We start from the raw sequence: 18,106 nt of genomic DNA, 5'->3' as shown, positions 1-18,106 counted from the left end.
AAGCAAAGAGACAGCTCCCATGAAGTGTTTATGTTTCGATATAAATGGGGGTGTATTCATGTGGAATCTGCCAATGTCATCTATGTGGTTCTACTGGAGATTATTTTTCCATAACGGTGATATTTATCTTGGTTGTAGCTGTGAGTATGTAGGTTTGTTTGTGTGGCTATATGTGATTTTAGCCTGTGTGTGTGTGTGAGTACACAGAATGTGTGCCAGCTGGTCTCCCTGGGAGCTGTGTCCTGTCATGTATAATATTTTGTGAATAATGTCTGTAATTCCACACTTATTGTGTTTATGTGATCTCTGTTAGTTGGTATATGATATGCACCTATGTGAGAATGGTTGGAGAGCATGTGTATCTAATGAGAATAGATGCCTCCTTTTTTCCTCATATTTTAATATGTAAATGTAGAATGTAATATGTAATAATGTAGAATGTATTAATAATATATAAATGGTAGGGTGCAGAATGGAGAATGTTGCATATTTGTAACAACGTAGACTATATAATACACATAAGTGTGTGGAATATGTAGTGTTGGGATGGCTGTGTTTTTTGGCTTGTTTATCTTTGGGTGTATGCCTGTGATGCAAAGTATTTGTGATATGAAATCCTTTTGTGTAATATATATGTCTTTAGTCATATATAGATGGAATATAATATCTGAAGGGTATGTGTTTACAAATGTGTGTGTGTATGTATTGTTTGTGATTACTATGTTTTAAGGCATATTGCACTCATTTGTTCAATGGGTGTGGATTATAAGGCACAAGAATGTGCCAAAATGAACTGGGAAACTGTTAGGTAAAAATGTTCACAGTGAAGAATTATAGGTAGAAAATAATGTAGGTTCATTTGAGGGAGATGAAAGAATACTGAAGTAAGACTTATAAGGTTAAAATCCTGGAAATATCATAAAATGGCATACTGTAAAACCTCTCTGGACCTCATTTCCTCTTCTTAATAATGAAGCTATAATGGCAGTGATGCTGTAAAGCTTAAATCCTACAAACCTCCTATGTAAACTGAAAAGTGTAAGCATGCAAGAAATGATCATAGTCATGGTTGTCTCATTGTACAGCTTTAGGAAACGACATCCACATCATGGTCCATGTGAATGGTGCTCGTATATTGTGCAGTGCATCACCAGTTTGGCCTCGTGTGGCCATCCTGATTTATTGTTATTAATGAAAACATTATTATTTACTATCTCATAATAAATTGTTTTCACAGAGCTCCAGACAAGTTGACATTTATTTTCCCATGCTGGTGTCTGATTTACAAGTGATGTTCAAATTTACAAATGAAATTCAAAGAAAACACAACCTTGCCAAGAAGTTCCTTTAAACGTGGTTGATAGCTGTATCAGGAAAAGACATTGTGGGGTGGGGATTAGAGTCAATAGAGGTTAGGATCACTAGCTTTAATATTTGGGCTCATTGCTTAGTCTACTGCACCTCAGTAATTTTGGAAATTGTAGGTGCTGTAAAAAAGGAAATATAATGTACCGCCTGTTGGGTGGTTGTGGGGGTTAAATAGAATAACAGATGTGAAAACACATGGAAAAGAAACAGTGATCGATACACGATGGTGGTAATGGTTTTAAATAATAAACTGATTAAATGAGGTATATTTATTCCATTTTAGGGAATATTCAAACAAGACACTTCACCTTTCATAAGGCCCTGCTGTATCAAGGCCAGAAGCTATTCTCTTATCCAGGTTATGGTGTCTCTGGTTTTAGAATAACTCATGGCCTTCTTTCTCAGGAGACCTTGGGAAATCTTGGAGTCCTCTAGAATCTCTTTATTTTGATAACTGGTGGTGACTGGGGTAATTGTCACTGGTTTGAAAACTTGGCGAAGTGCCAGACTACATTAAGGGCTTCCCCGAGGCTCCCACAGATTCTGTTTCCCTCAATCACAAACTTTAAAGCTTTTTTTTTCCAACTGGATGTTTATCCCTCTGTCATAGAGCTTAAATAGTTTTATGATAGCTGTATGTTTATCTTCCATCACAGAACTGAAATATCCATATACATAGTTATCTGTCTCCCTTGAGGACAAGGACCAGGCTTCTCTGTCTCCAGGGCCTGACATACTGTATGCTCAATGGCTGTCTGTCTGGGACCTCTTGGAGAGAAGGAGAGCCTGAGTGGGTTCTGGTTTACTTACTTAAGATAAACCAAATTCACTTATCCCTCTCCAAACCCCTTCCAACCCCCATCCACACTCATCTCTTGTTCCTGTCTCTATAAATTATAGTCCTTAGTTTGATGGGTACAGTTTTATAAAGTCAGCAAAGTACTTTCCCCACCCATTAATGATCACTTATGATCTAAAACCCACATTATACTGCAGATAATATTTGGTTAATTATTCCCCACTACAGAGGCAGGATCCTTCTGTATTCTCGACTCAATGCCCTGTGAATCTTGAAGTTCTCCAACCTGGTAGGTAGGAACAGTCACTTTCTGTGACCCTATGTGAACCCTGGTTGGGGATGCCATCTCTAATATTTCCAGGTGGTTCTGTCCCAGTCTTAAGCAGCTTGTTCACATGCATGTAGGCTCAGTACTCAGCTGGATTCTTGCAGAGGAACCTCTACATGTCTCTAGAGTTCTCTGTCTCTCCATAGATCTCTCACCTCCAATAGCTGGTCTTCAAATTTTAGCTAGCTGGGGCTTCCTGGATTATCAGCTCTACATCCTTAACTTAAGATGTCTTCTGGACTCTGCATTCTCCTTCCCTGGACTGCAGCAGGGAACCTCTCAAGGCAGTAAGCTGAGGAAACCCCAGGTTCACTCCATTTGTTTTCCATGCCTCAGGGCTCATTGTCCTTCATTGCCTGATATCCAGTATCTTGCAAACTTTTGTTTTTAATGTGTGCTGTCTATTTTAGGTTCCTTCAGGTGGGATGTTCCCTCATGTTATTCTCTCTTGGCCAGAAGTAGAAGTCCCTGGGGTGTCTTTCACACCCTCTCAGTCTATGGGAGTTTGAAAGAAGCAACAGAGATGGCTCCAGGGTAATAGCAATGAGTGACAGGCTGCAGATTTACAGGTACCTGGAGATCTTGTAATTGCTAGTTTTGATATGGTCTGAATTGGAATTGTCTGATTTAACATTGTCTAATTTTGCATAGCTTATATCAGCACGCTCTGTGTTGTGAATTTAAAACTTGTAGTTGTGAAATTGATCAGTAAAAACACAAGGAGAAACCAATGAAAATTCACTTTGCTTTATTAATAGATTTATTAAAAATTATTTAAATATGTAACATACTTAGTTTCTCATTCCCACTGATCTCTAACCCTCTAAAATGTTCTCTCACTATTTTTGCCCTTAAGAGAGAAACCAGATGGCATTGGTCTTATATGGCTGGTGCTGGAGGTAGGGGAGGGCTAAGGAAACCACATCCTCCTTTCTCAACAAGAAGTTCAAGGCCAGGGAATAGAAGGCAGAGGCATGGTCCCCAGGGATCCCTGTTATGAATTAGCTAGAGACGTGCCCTAGAACCTGGGGGATAAAGAAGACATAGTCCTACAGCTTTCGGGAAAGTCAGATGGGTCCACTGGGATGCAGGCCCAGCAAGGACCAAGCAGGCACCACCCACAGAAGGAAGGTGGAGGCCAGAGAAAGTTTCAGGAAGATGATGAGTTGGCACCTAATCACGGGGTCTCCCTGAAAGCATATCCTGCTTTTCCTCTGGTGGAGTTTGATGAGGCTGGGGGAAATTTAGAGAAAGCCCCTCCCAGAGACCAAGGCCACACACATGAGTTTCTCTAGACTCTCTGTACTCATTCACCCTAACTTCACGTTGGGAACTGGCAGAAATACTCCACTGGCACAGGGCCCATCTGGGGAGGACTCTAGAGACCCCTACCCACTACCCCTTCTTCCCCATACCCCAAGCACACCTTCTCAGGACACAGCAGCCCAAAAGTCCCACAGTTGGCTACGAGGGGTATCTGAGGATAGACCCTCTGGGCAGCGCCCTACCCCCAGCAGGGAGAAGCCAAAAGAAGGGAGGAGATATGACAGAATAAATAAGCCTGACAAGGGAGGGGGCGGAGACTGAGAGGGCGGCCCTACGGTACAGCCTGCCAGATCACTGCTGGAAGAGTCCTGGAGAAAAGGGCACTTGTTCCTTTAGTACAATTGAGGTGAGTGTGGGAGATTGGAGGTGACTCCGGGGGTGGGTTTCCTGCAGCTAGGGGTCCTTCATTAGACCTGCTAAGTGAATGAGAAACCAGGCCAGGGAGAACAAGAAGTAGGGAGTGGGGTTGGGGATGTGAAGGAGGCCCTGGACCCAAAGGACAGACGGCCTCAGCAATTTCTGTGCTCATGTGGTGAAGGGAACGTGGTTGGTGCTGGACGTTTCTTTCGCAGTTTTTAAGACATTTTCCTGTGATCAGTTTACTGGGGCACCCATTTTGAGCCTGGGGGGGATGGGGCTAAATTAAGGTGGTGGGTTGAGAGCAGACGGGGCTGGGACCACTCTAGAGTTGGACTGGGGTTTGGTGTGTGAACAGGGCTGGTCCCACCCAGGTTGTTGGTGTGGTTTAAGCTCAGTTTATGATCAGGGGTCAGATTATAGCCCTGTGTGGGATGTGGGCTCTGAATGGGGTCTGGGCTCATGCTGTACTTTACATCAGGAGTCAGGCTGTGCTGAGTTTAGAACTTAGCACAATTCCTGGGCTTCCAATCGTGACCCAGTCCATGTCTAGGATCAGGGTTCAGTCTTCAGCCCACTTAAAAGACTGGATTTTGTGTCCACGCTGTGACTTCTCCTGCCTTGCACTCTTTAGGCGCACCCCTCCCCTCCCCCGCCACACACATATGCACGCACACTGAACCACTTGCAGCTTTTCAAACAGGGTGTGTTCTCATTCTCTCTGGGTCTTTGCATTTGTAGAATGCACTTCTGAAAACAAATTAGATCAAGTCTATTGCTTAATTTCCCCCAAGTCACTCAGAATTAAATCAAAGCTCCTGGCCATGTCCTGCAAGTCCCTACATGAGCTGTCCTCTCCTCTCCTCTCTGACCTCATCTCCTACAACTCTCCTGTGCTCCTGATACTCTGGCCACCTTGACCTTCCTCCTGTGAATCCCCAAAGCAGAAGACCTTTTTCTCTTCCCTCCCCTGCCTGGAACGCTCTTTGCCTCGATCTTAGAATGGCCGACGTTTTCTCATCACACATCTCTCAGTTGGTATGTCACCACCTCAGAGAAGCCTTCACTGACCCCCTGTCTCAAATAGGGCTGTCCTGCCCCTGTCCTTTTCTATCCCATCACTCTGTCCTACCTTCAGGGCACTTATCTTTATCTGAAATGTTTTGGCTTATTTGTTTCTTTTCTGTTATGGCTCTCCTAGTGCTTGAGCTCCAGAGGAGCACTGATCTTTTCTGTTGTATCCACTGTTTTATTTTCAGTTTTGGGCACATTGTAGGCGCTTGATGTGTTTTGTCATCTAACTGAATGCTGCTGGCCCCGTGTCCCCAACCCTGCTAACTGTGACTGGCCCTGCAAGTCTTGGCTCAGATGTCACCTCCTCAGAGCCTGACAAGTTGGTGAACTATTTTCTGCTTTGTTCTGAGCCGCTTGTACTTACCCCTGCCCTAGCATTTATCACAACATGTTATGATAGCTGCATATTTGTCTCAATTTCTGCCCCCCCCCCCCCCCCCCCCCCGCCCCGCACAGGAAGGCTGAAACATGACTTGTTCACTCTGTATTTTAGTATCTCTGGTGCTTAGTCTGGCATAGTCTGATATTTGAAAAAACCAAAAAAATGTATATTAAAGTCCGAGTTCAGGGTGTTCTGCTGCATATAGACGATAGTCAAGAAGCTCTGAAGGTCTCTGATAAGGATCAAAATGTGAAGGTGTGTGGGAACCTTATTGGCTCTGGTCCTACTTGGGAAGTGAAGGGGCAGGGCCATGAATGCTTGGAGCTCTGACTGGGGTTGATTTTGGAGGGACAGACTGGATTGAGTGAAGGGAATGGGGATGAGAGGGAGAGTGGTCATGGGTGCCTCACTCTGCCTTTTGTGAGTCAGAAATCGTACTCTCTCATCTTTCCAGTCTCTTTGTGGCCATTCTAAAAAGAATGGCCGAGGCCCTGTAAGCGTTCATGTGCATTATAAAATACAAGCAAGCTATGGGGGCAGAAAATGCAGATGACTTGGGTGGATGTGGTACTCTTCTAGAGTCTTCCCTAGTGGCTCAGCGGTAAAGAATGTGCCTGCAATATAGGAGACGCAGGTTCGATCCCTGGGTTGGGAAGATCCCTGGAGGAGGGCATGGCAACCCACTTCAGTATTCTTGCCTAGAGAATCCCATGGATAGAGGAGCCTGGTGGGCTATAGTCCATGGGGTCGCAAAGAGTCGGACACGACTGAAGTGACTTAGAATGCGTGAATCATACCCTTATAGAGTATGAAGAGAAGGTTCCCTCTCCATGAATTGAGTGATGAGCCCTGGTAGTCCTGCCAGTTACAGTATCACCCCTGAGGTCTGCTTTCCCTTGATGGCCTGGCAGTAATAGTCAGAGGTTCCCAGGTATTCCTGGGCTTCCCTCCAAGGACATTTTCTTCCAGATGTTCCCACAGATGCTGGTAGGGGCACCAGAGGCCCCCACCCCACTGTTCTAGGCACAGAACATTCTGTGTGTTCAGCCAAGGTAAGAGCAGTGATCGCAAATCCCTTCTTCCATTCCCTCTTTGTCCCCCTTCCCCACTGAACCCAAGTGGAGACAGCTGGTCAGGTGTCCTGAGTCCTAGAGAAGCTCTCTGGACTTACGGGATTTTTAAATTTTGGATTCCTTGGGGATTAACCTTGAAATAGTCCTTAAAAATCGTTCAAAAGGAGACTGGGAGAGAGGCGGGGCAGTAGCTTGGCATATTGGAAAGCACATGGATATGATGCTGAGAGCTCTAATTAAGCCTCAACATCCTTGTATGCAAAATGGGATTTATGATGTCTGCTTGACAGCTTGATGAGAGGCCTGTATTGAATGAGAAGGAAGTACTCAATAGAGGGTAAAGATTTTTACTTTCCACTGTGGGCCCTGCCCAAGTCACAGACAGAAGAATTGGGGCTGAAAAGCGGGAAGTGCCTAAGTCCCAGTCCAGGAGGGTCCTCTTTACTGCCCTCTTGGTTTCTCTTCCAAGGATCTAACTGGGCCAGGTGTTCTACTTGCCAAGCCCCTTTTCTACTTTGCCTCTGGGGAAGGTTTGATTAGCTTTCAGAAGGTGCAACACTATTAAAGACAGTTAAAGGGGAAAACATACAGGTATTGGAGTTGAACAGCCTAGGTCAAATTTCTGTTTTACCAGTCAACTATTAAACCCTGGGAATATTTAACTTTTGGGCAGGGAGGCTTCAGTTTTCTCACCTATAATGTAGCCGCTGCTGCTAAGTCGCTTCAGTCGTGTCCGACTCTGTGCGACCCCATAGACGGCAGCCCACCAGGCTTCCCCGTCCCTGGGATTCTCCAGGCAAGAACACTGGAGTGGGTTGCCATTTCCTTCTCCAATGCATGGAAGTGAAAAGTGAAAGCAAAGTCGCTCAGTCATGTCCGACTCTTAGCGACCCCATGGACTGCAGCCTACCAGGCTTCTCCGTCCATGGGATTCTCCAGGTAAGAACACTGGAGTGGGTTGTCATTTCCTTCTCCAATGCAAGAAAGTGAAAAGTGAAAATGAAGTCGCTCAAGCGTGTCTGACTCTTAGCGACCCCATGGACTGCAGCCTACCGGGCTCCTCCATCCATGGGATTTTCCAGGCAAGAGTACTGGAGTGGGGTGCCATGTAGACATGATACATAAAAGCCTTATTATGGAGAATTGTTCCTGGGTTAAATAATCTCTACACAGGCAGGATCTGGCATTTTGTAGGCAGTCTGTGATTTCTATTTTAATCACAAAAACAATAAAATCAATGCTGGCAGTGATCTCGTTGTTCTCTTGGATAGTGTATCCCTGACCGTTTTTCCATGCTTCTCTGACATGGAATTTAGAGACTCTGGGGAAGAATCTGAGGATGGGCTGGGATGGGGGCTGAGCTGGCCTAAGGGACTGACTCCTGGAGGCCAGGGGGAAGGAATGTGGAGGATTGAAAGCCTCAATGTAGATTTCTACTCCACCTCACTGGAGGCTCTAATGCCCTGTCCTTAAGAAAGGGCTAAGATTTTTTTCACAGTTCTCCAAGAAACATTCCCCAGGCTTGTTAAAATGGTGTGACTTTTCAGAGGAAATCTCAAGCATAGAGCTATCCCCTGGGGGTTTAAGGCAGTGCAGGCTTTCAAAAAAAGAAAAAAAACTCTTTCTTTGTTTATTTTTCCTTGATTATGTTCTATTTTCAAAATAGAGTGATTTAGCTCCAATTTCCTTCAGAGCTTCCAAATGTTATCTGAATGTGTGCCATGGTTCTAATTACTAACAGCTGCCCAGGCTGGCAGTCAGCTGGCAGGACTGTGGGAGACTGGGGTGCTTTAGGGCTGAGCAGTCTGAAGGGTGATGCTTGGGTCGTTGGGTTGGCTCCCCCTCCAGGCCTTCATTTCTCTCTTGCTGCTGCCATCTGAGGTCCAGCCCGATTTTACCTCAGATAGCTGTCCACTTTATGCTGTCAAGGAACCTCTCTTCTGGGCCAGCTAAATCCTCCTCTCTCTGATTTCTGGTGCCTCCATCTCAGTTTTCAGGCTTTACCTTTGGGAGAGATTGGCTGCTAGTTAGTATGTGTGTGTATATGAGAATGTGCTTGAGGTAAAGTGGAAATTAAGGTGACAAATGGGGGGGGGGTGATAAAAAGTTTTTGGAAACCTCAGACATTTTCAGAGCCTTTATTCCCCATTTTTAAGCAAACATGAAAAAAAAAAACAACACTTTGTACACTGTGATGCTGTTTTATGATGTCTTTTGACATTCCTGACCTCGTTGATTTTGCAACAGCACAATGAGATTATTATCATCCTCTGTATCTACTTGGACCCAGGACTTGATTTGTAGTCCCAGGGCTCCACTCAACACATCAGTTTACCCTCTAGGTAACAGGATTGAATGTGCCAACCCATAATTTCTTCTCAGTATATTTCCTAAGGCAGCGCATCTTTATCCTGGGAACTGCCCAGTTTTGCATTGTCTGTCCACATGAAATTTTGGATGGTATTGATATCTGACCCTCTGGAGCACCAGAGCCTTTTTGCTGACATCTCCAGGTCAGGGATCCTTGGTCACCCTATCTCTTAGATACAAACTGTGCTGCAAGTGTCACCGAGTCCAAGATCATTCTGTTTGCCACACGATAGGCCAATAAATCCGGGAGACGAGGTATTGAGGCAAGCGATATGACTTTGGAAAGCTGGCTGACTGAGAAAATGGCAGACTAGTGTTTCAAAATAATCATATTGTTTTGGATGCCAGGGCTTAGATGCTAGGTTCTTTTATGGATCAGAGATGGGGGGAGGTGAGGAAACAAAGTAAAAGACCATTTAATTCTTGCAAATGTTTCCTAGAATGGCAAGCCTTAAGCAGGGGGACGTGTTGGTTTCACTTCCTTACAATCATTTCACAGGTGGTATGAAATGGAGTATCTCCTGTCATATTGATAAACAAATATGCCACAGCTATCTGGAATTCCAGCCTTCCACATGTGAATTTCTGAGCCAAGCTGGTAAGCAAGAGACCAAGGGCACCATTTCCCACACAAAGAACTCAAGAATGTCCCAGTCTTTCACAGGTGGGCAGGGTCAGGCTATCTCCCTGTGAGTCAAAGGGACCATAGCCCAGGGCAAGCCGTTGTGAATGCCTATAATAACAAAAGGGCTTCCCTCAAAGCTCAGTTGGTAAAGAATCTGCCTGTAACCCCTGGGTGGGGAAGACCCCCTGGAGAAGGAAACAGCAACCCACTCCGACCTTCTTGCCTGGAGAATCCCATGGACAAAGGAGCCTGGCAGTACAGGCCATAGGGTCACAAGGGCCTGACAGGACTTATCGACTAAACCACATAATAACAAAATTGGCAAAATAAGACTTAAAGTCACAGAAGCAGATCCAGTATGGAGTCAGATTTAACCCTTCCCAGTTACATATGTCCATTTTGCATTTATTTAGAGTCTAGGCTTTGCTCTTGCCCTGTTCTCCATGTATCCATTCTCATGCCCTCTGGATCCCTGAATGAGAAAGATCTTTTCTGTTTGATCCTAAAAATTCTTGTTTTGAACTTACAACACCCTGCTATGAATTTCCAGCTTTTATTTTTTCTCAAAAATCTCTATAGTTCAGACAACTGGCAGTCTTTCTTATCCCCTTGGTTGTGCTACCCTCATTAGACATTTACTGAGGAATTCTTCTTGTGATAAAACTCTTTTTTATTTTCAACAAACATTAACTAAACACAGAATTGGGTCCCTGCCATTTAGGAATTAAAAATTTAGTGACAAACAAACATAGCAATAATTCTAGTTCAGGATGGTAAATGCATAAAAAGAGACCTAAACGAAGTTCTTTGGGAGCACAGAACAGGAAACATTTAATTATACCCCAGGGGGTCAAGGGGAAAGAGGTTCAGCAAAGTGCATAAGAGAGAGGCAGTAAACCAGGAGGTGGAAGATGCAATCTTGCCCAGTGGGAAGATAAGGAGGGAGATTTAGGAGGAAAGTGACAAAAAGAAGTTAAAAAAAAAAAAGACAAATAGAGGCACAAAATCAATGCTACATTTATGAAATGGTATGTATTCCAATGTGTCTGGAGTATAGGGACCAGGGGAAGAGTGATCAGAGAGAAACTAGGGCTGGATGCTGAAAGGCGGAGCTTTGCCCCTCCCTAGTAGTTCTGTCTTTATTCCAGAATTAATTTGAAGTTTTCAAAGGTACTTTTTTAAACAATAAATGGTGACCTAATTTCAACTGGGTAGAAGATTCTTGGGATTGTGCTGATAACAAAGTTAACACTAGGGGTATGGCTATGAGAGTCAGAGTATTTAGCTTATGTGTCTGTTTGCTAAGTTATTTCAGTCCTATCCAACTCTTTGCGACCCTATGAACTGTAGCCGGTCAGGTTTCTCTATCCATGGGATTCTCCAGGCAAGAATGCTGAAGTGGGTTGCCATGCCCTCCTCCAGGGGATCTTCCCAACCCAGGGATCGAACCTGGGTCTCTTAAGCCTCCTGCACTGGCAGATGGGTTCTTTACCATTGGCGCCACCTGGGAAGTCCTGTGTCTGTTTAGGCCACCGTAATAGAAAAAGGGAAACACTACAGGAAAACAGTTAACAGCAACACATATAATTTCTTTATGTGTGTGTGCAGATTTATTCTGTTCCAGGCATTGTGTCAAAATCTTTAACACTGATCATCTCAGTTAAACTTTACATTGATTTCTATTAAACAGGGACTATTATCCTCATTTTAGCGATGAGGAAACTGAGGCTTATAAAGGTTAAATGATTTGCCCCAGATCGTACAGCTAACAAAGTTGTTGTCTGGGATTTAAATCCAGGCTCCATTTAAATCCAGTCTTAACTGCTGTACAATACTGCCCCTGGAAGACCTTGATCTTTGGACATGGAGAGTTTGATGTGCTTCAGAGACAACTAGGTGGATTCTTTTAGTGACTTTAGAATTGTGAATCTGGATCACAAAAGATAATTCAGGCCTTCCCAAGAATATTTAGGAATCAACAGTTTACTGAAGGTTTACTGAAGTGGGTGAGATGGCTCAGGGAATGTATATAGATTGAAAAGAGCTCTGAGGATAAAATTCTGAGAGCACTATCACGTAAAAGCATGCTTAAGGGTCAAGTGAAGGAGGCTGAAGATCCAGAAAGAACCAAGAACTTATGATCAGAGAGAGATGAGGAGAAGCAGAAGGATCAAGGAGAAGTTTTAAGAAGGAGAGAAATAATCACAGTGTCATATACTATGGCGAGGTCAGTACAGAAGATTTAAGTGACTTTGAAGACTATGGTCTCTTAACCTGAAGTTCTTCATTAAGCATGACTCCTTAGAGCTTCTCCCTCCAGTTTTTGGAGTTAAACTCTGTCCCTCTCTGTTCTAAAGCTTATGCTCTCAGTGTTTTCCCCTTTGTGTCTGGCCTGAGGGAACCTCTGGGTGACAGATCAATGGTGGAACAAAAACCATCAACACATTCTGAACCCAGTGAATGGTGTAAACCCCTCCTGATGCTGGCTGTGAGCTCTTCTCTGCATTCACCTGCTGTCTGGTAGCCCATGCAGAAGCCCCTACCTCAGTTATCAAGGACCAAATCTTTAGAACCTAGTCCTTCTTTTTTTTTCTTGTTATGTTGTGCTTAGTCACTCAGTTGTGTCTGACTCTTTGCAAACCCATGGACTGTAGTCTGCCAGGCTCCTCTATCCATGGGGATTCTCCAGGCAAGAATACTGGAGTGGGTTGCCACGCCCTCCTCCAGGGGATCTTCCCAACCCAGGAATTGAACCCAGGTCTCCTGCACTGCAGGTGGATTCTTTACCATCTGAGTCACCAGGGAAGCCCCCTTTTTTCTTACCAGATAAAATTATCTTAAACAAACCCTAGCATAATGGGAAGAGGAGAAAGCCACACACACACACACACATAATATATACACCTATATATACAATATATATAATCTAATAAATAATAGGAGCATGTGAATATACGTGAATGAATGGAGGAAAGGGAAAAAGGGAGAAAGTTAGTTAACTCTCTAATTGTTTCAACAGAGAGATGTGATCTGAGAAAACTCAAGTCTGATATTTCCCACCTCAGGAATCTCTATTTATATCCCTCACTTCAATAGCCAGATTTGGGGATGGTGGAACCCTGGTATAGGATTGATTGTTCCTCCAGTGCTTCTAATGCCATCATCATTCAGGTTTAGTCCTCTGTATCAGTCCCACTCTCTTCAGCCTCATAGGTCCCCTAGAAACAGAACCTAAATAGAAATTCTTATTTAAAGGACATATTGTCACAAGAAGATGAGTGAGGAAAATAGGATAGAGCAGGGAAAGAAAATAATGTGAGGCTGTGGTTTCAGCTGGAGACCAGTTACAGGTTTGGTTCCTCAGGAAGCTTTGGAGCACACATTGCATCCCAGCTTTGGTCCCACCTGGAGTCAAGGAGGCTGGCCTTGTGTACCATTGTGTCAGGCACTCATTGACCTCTAGATCTGCCCTGGTGGGGATAACATGACTTTCTGGGTGGAGTGCCTCTCATTTGGTAAATAAAATTTTTCTGTAGAAAGGGAGAATTCTGAGCCTGTCTTACTCAACATCCACTGCAGAAGGGATACAGATGCATTGGCTTGGTGAAGGGGATCTGAGTGGGACACCTATGGCATCCATTGCAGTCATTGTTCCTTTAATCATATAAACTGGGCAGTCTGAACAAGTGTAAGACTTTGGGTGAACATTTGAGCAAGAGTAAGAACGTAGAGGTAAAGTTCAGGATGGGTTTAGTGTATCTTTTTTTTTTAAATTGAATTAAGGGTTACCATAATAAAATAGGTATTATTAAGTTTTACATTAAGTTTTAAATGACTGCAAGAGTTAAGTCTTTGTTGTTTAGCTGCTAAGTCATGTCTAACTCTTTCATGACCCCATGGACTGGAGCTGTCCATGGGATTTCCCAAGCAAGAATATTGGAGGGGATTGCCATTTCCTTCTCCAGGGGATCTTTCCAACCCAGGGATCAAACCCACGTTTCCTGCATTGGCAGGTGGATTCTTTACCACTGAGACACCTGGGAAGGCCATTATTAAGTTTTACATAGTTTTAAATAGCTACTGGATTTAAGCCTTATGTTAGGGTTAAGGCTAGAATTGGAGAGGTCATAAGAATTAGTGATAAGGTTATGTTTCAATGTTAGTCTGTTACTAGAGTATTCCTACATTGGACTGTGATTAGTCTTAAAGATAGTCTAATGATAGAGTTGATGATCTGAGCCACAGTCAGCTCCCGGTCTTGTTTTTGCTGACTGTATAGAGCTCTTGGCTCAGATCATGAACTCTTTATTGCCAAATTCAGACTTAAACTGAAGAAAAGAGGGATAACCACTAGATCATTCAGGTATGACCTAAATCAAATCCCTTATGACTATACAGTAGAAGTGAGAAATAGATTTAAGGGACTAGATCTGATAGACAGAGAGCCTGATGAACTATGCACGGAGGTTCGTGACATTGTACAGGAGACAGGGATCAAGACCATCCCTATGGAAAAGAAATGCAAAAAGGCAAAACGGTTGTCTGAGGAGGCCTTACAAATATCTGTGAAATGAAGAGAAGCGAAAAACAAAGGGAAAAAGGAAAGATATTCCCATTTGAATGCAGAGTTCCAAAGAATAGCCAAGAGAGATAAGAAAGCCTTCCTCTGTGATCAATGCAAAGAAATCAAGGAAAACAACAGAATGGGAAAGACTAGAGATCTCTTCAAGAAAATTAGAGATACCAAGGGAACATTTCATGCAAAAATGGGCTCAATAAAGAACAGAAATGGTATGGACCTAACAGAAGCAGAAGATATTAAGAAGAGGTGGCAAGAATACACAGAAGAACTGTACAAAAAAGATCTTCATGACCCAGATAATCACAATGGTGTGATTACTCACCTAGAGCTAGACATCCTGGAATGTGAAGTCAAGTGGGCCTTAGAAGCCATCACTACGAACAAAGCTAGTGGATGTGATAGAATTCCAGTTGAACTATTTCAAATCCTGAAAGATGATCCTGTGAAAGTGCTGTACTCAATATGCCAGCAAATTTGGAAAACTCAGCAGTGGCCAAAGGACTGGAAAAGGTCAGTTTTCATTCCAATCCCAAAGAAAGGCAATCCCAAAGAATGCTCAAACTACTGCACAATTGCACTCATCTCACACGCTAGTAAGGTAATGCTCAAAATTCTCCAAGCCAGGCTTCAGCAATACGTGAACCGAGAACTTCCAGGTGTTCAAGCTGGTTTTAGAAAAGGCAGAGGAACCAGAGATCAAATTGCCAATATCTGCTGGATCATCGAAAAAGCAAGAGAGTTCCAGAAAAACATCTATTTCTGCTTTATTGACTACGCCAAAGCCTTTGACTGTGTGGATCACAATAAACTGTGGAAAATTCTGAAGGAGATGGGAATACCAGGCCACCTGACCTGCCTCTTGAAAAACCTTTATGCAGGTCAGGAAGCAACAGTTAGAACTGGACATGGAACAACAGACTGGTTCCAAATAGGAAAAGGAGTACATCAAGGCTGTATATTGTCACCCTGCTTATTTAACTTGTATGCAGAGTACATCATGAGAAACACTGGGCTGGAAGAAGCACAGGCTGGAATCAAGATTGCTGGGAGAAATATCAACAACTTCAGATATGCAGATGACACCACCCTTATGGCAGAAAGTGAAGAGGAACTAAAAAGCCTCTTGATGAAGGTGAAAGAGGAGAGTGAAAAAGTTGGCTTAAAGCTTAGCATTCAGAAAACTAAGATCATGGCATCTGGTCCCATCACCTCATGGGAAATAGATGGGGAGACAGTGGAAACAGTGTAAGACTTTAATTTTTTGGGCTCCAAATTCACTGCAGATGATGATTGCAGCCATGAAATTAAAAGACACTTACTCCTTGGAAGGAAAGTTATGACCAACCTAGATAGCATATTAAAAAGCAGAGACATTACTTTGCCAACAAAGGTCCATCTAGTCAAGGCTATGGTTTTTCCAGTGGTCATGTATGGATGTGAGAGTTGGACTGTGAAGAAAGCTGAGCACCGAAAAATTGATGCTTTTGAACTGTGGCATTGGAGAAGACTCTTTAGAGTCCCTTGGACTGCAAGGAGTCCATCCTGAAGGAGATAAGTCCTGGGTGTTCATTGGAAGGACTGATGCTGAAGCTGAAACTCCAATACTTTGGCCACCTCATGCAAAGAGTTGACTCACTGGAAAAGACCCTGATGCTGGGAGGGATTGGGGGCAGGAGGAGAAGGGGACGACAGAGGATGAGATGGCTGGATGGCATCACCGACTCGATGGACATGAGTTTGAGTAAACTCCGAGAGTTTGTGATGGACAGGGAGGCCTGGCGTGCTGCGATTCATGTGGTCTCAAAGAGTCGGACACGACTGAGCGACTGAACTGAACTGAACTGAATGATAGAATTACAGTAGGTATTAAAGATAGGGGAGCACAGGGTAGTTAGGATAGAAGCAATGGGAGTTTTTACCATCTATGTCTGATATGAACTTAGTCAACTACCTCTTCTCGGTGAACTACATGATTTAAAACACTTAGAATTTTTGCTTCAGTATTTTATTTGTTTTCTGAATTCACTTTGAGGTGAGGCTAGTAAGTAAGACTGGGTGAATGCTCATTTGGGCCTTGAGTTATGAAGGATAGTTAGGTTGAATTTAGAATAGAATCAGAGTTTGGATAGGCAATGGAGTTAGAGTTCTTGTCAAAGAATAGGGCATGGAATAGGGAGGGCGGTGGTGGGGAGGAAGATGACAGAAAAATCTTAGAGGATCTGACAATGGCTTATCTTTGTATTCCAGCCTCTACCTGCCTGGCACTGGTTGCAGCTCAGCTTCTTCACAATGGTGGGTCCCAATGGCAATGAATCCAGTGTCACGTATTTCATCCTAATAGGCCTGCCAGGCTTGGAAGAAGCTCAGTTCTGGCTGGCCTTCCCACTGTGTTCCCTCTACCTTATTGCTGTGCTAGGTAACTTGACGATCATCTACATTGTGCGGACGGAGCACAGTCTACATGAACCCATGTACATCTTTCTTTGCATGCTTTCTGGCCTTGATGTTCTCATCTCCACCTCATCCATGCCCAAAATGATGGCCATCTTCTGGTTCAACTCCACTACCATCCAGTTTGATGCTTGTCTGTTACAGATGTTTGCCATCCACTCTTTATCTGGCATGGAGTCCACAGTGCTGCTGGCCATGGCCTTTGACCGCTATGTGGCCATCTGCCACCCACTACGCCATGCCACTGTGCTAACATTGCCTCGTGTAACCAAGATTGGCATGGCTGCTGTGGTGCGGGGGGTTGCACTTATGGCACCCCTACCTGTCTTCATCAAAAGGCTACCCTTCTGCCAATCCAATGTCCTTTCCCATTCCTACTGCCTGCACCAAGATGTCATGAAGCTGGCCTGTGCTGACATCCACGTCAATATCATCTATGGCCTCATCGTCATCATCTCAGCCATTGGCCTGGACTCACTTCTCATCTCTTTGTCATATCTGCTTATCCTCAAGACTGTGTTGGGCTTGACACGTGAAGCCCAGGCAAAAGCATTTGGTACATGTGTCTCTCATGTGTGTGCTGTTTTCATATTCTATGTACCTTTCATTGGATTGTCTATGGTGCACCGGTTTGGCAAGCCGCATGACTCCCTCCTGCCCATCATCCTGGCCAACACTTACCTGCTTGTTCCTCCCGTGCTCAACCCTATTGTCTACGGAGTGAAGACAAAGGAGATCCGACAGCGTATCCTTCGTCTTTTTCATGTGACCACCCACACTTTGGATCCCTAAGGGGTCAAATTTCTTTTTCGTGCAAAGTCTTTCAGTTCAGATTTTAATATCAACATTTTGGAAGACAGTATTAGGAAAAAAATTCTTAATAAAAACACAACTGATCCTTCAAAGATGAAACTGGTTAGAGGATCTCCATGTGTGTAGGGTCAGCAGAACTGTATACTCCCAATCCTTATTTTTCAATATTATTTTTCCCTTTAGTTCTTTGGGGTAGTTGAGGTTGGAGGGTTATTACTTCCTATTTGGTTGGAATTCAGTTCAATTTTCAAGTCCAAACCATTCAGACAGTTGCTTGTGCTTATAGTTCATAGCATTCTGAGATAAGGGTGATATTTCTAAAGGATGTTTACCAAAGGTTTGAGTATGACAAAAATTAAATATAAGAACATAATACAATTAGATAATCTGGCTTAAAACTGATTTCCTCTTCAGAATCCCCTACCATTTGGATCTTAGGAAAGGAGACATACCTGAATTTCCCTCTTCAAAGTGATCTCCACAGAGAAAACATGATTTTTTTTTTTTCTGACTACCAGTTCTAAAGAAGAGGATTGAAAGTAAATTCACAAGAGATTA

At 43.6% G+C, this 18,106-nt stretch overlaps 1 protein-coding gene across 1 annotated transcript; it reads left to right on the top strand.

The window, feature by feature from the left end:
* Positions 1-16,573: 16,573 nt before the first annotated feature.
* Positions 16,574-17,527, top strand: LOC133054411 (olfactory receptor 51E1). Its single transcript, XM_061139385.1, has one exon. It carries the CDS (start codon positions 16,574-16,576, stop codon positions 17,525-17,527), a length of 954 nt encoding a protein of 317 aa, XP_060995368.1.
* Positions 17,528-18,106: the final 579 nt, after the last annotated feature.

This window comes from Dama dama, chromosome 1, assembly GCF_033118175.1.
Source record: "Dama dama isolate Ldn47 chromosome 1, ASM3311817v1, whole genome shotgun sequence".
NCBI classification, from domain to species: domain Eukaryota; kingdom Metazoa; phylum Chordata; class Mammalia; order Artiodactyla; family Cervidae; genus Dama; species Dama dama.
This window is presented reverse-complemented; position numbering and strand designations above follow the sequence as displayed.

What these genes read in the sequence shown, in the direction of transcription:
- LOC133054411 (XM_061139385.1), top strand. Translation starts at nt 16,574, where the DNA reads ATGGTGGGTCCCAATGGCAATGAATCCAGTGTCACGTATTTCATCCTA.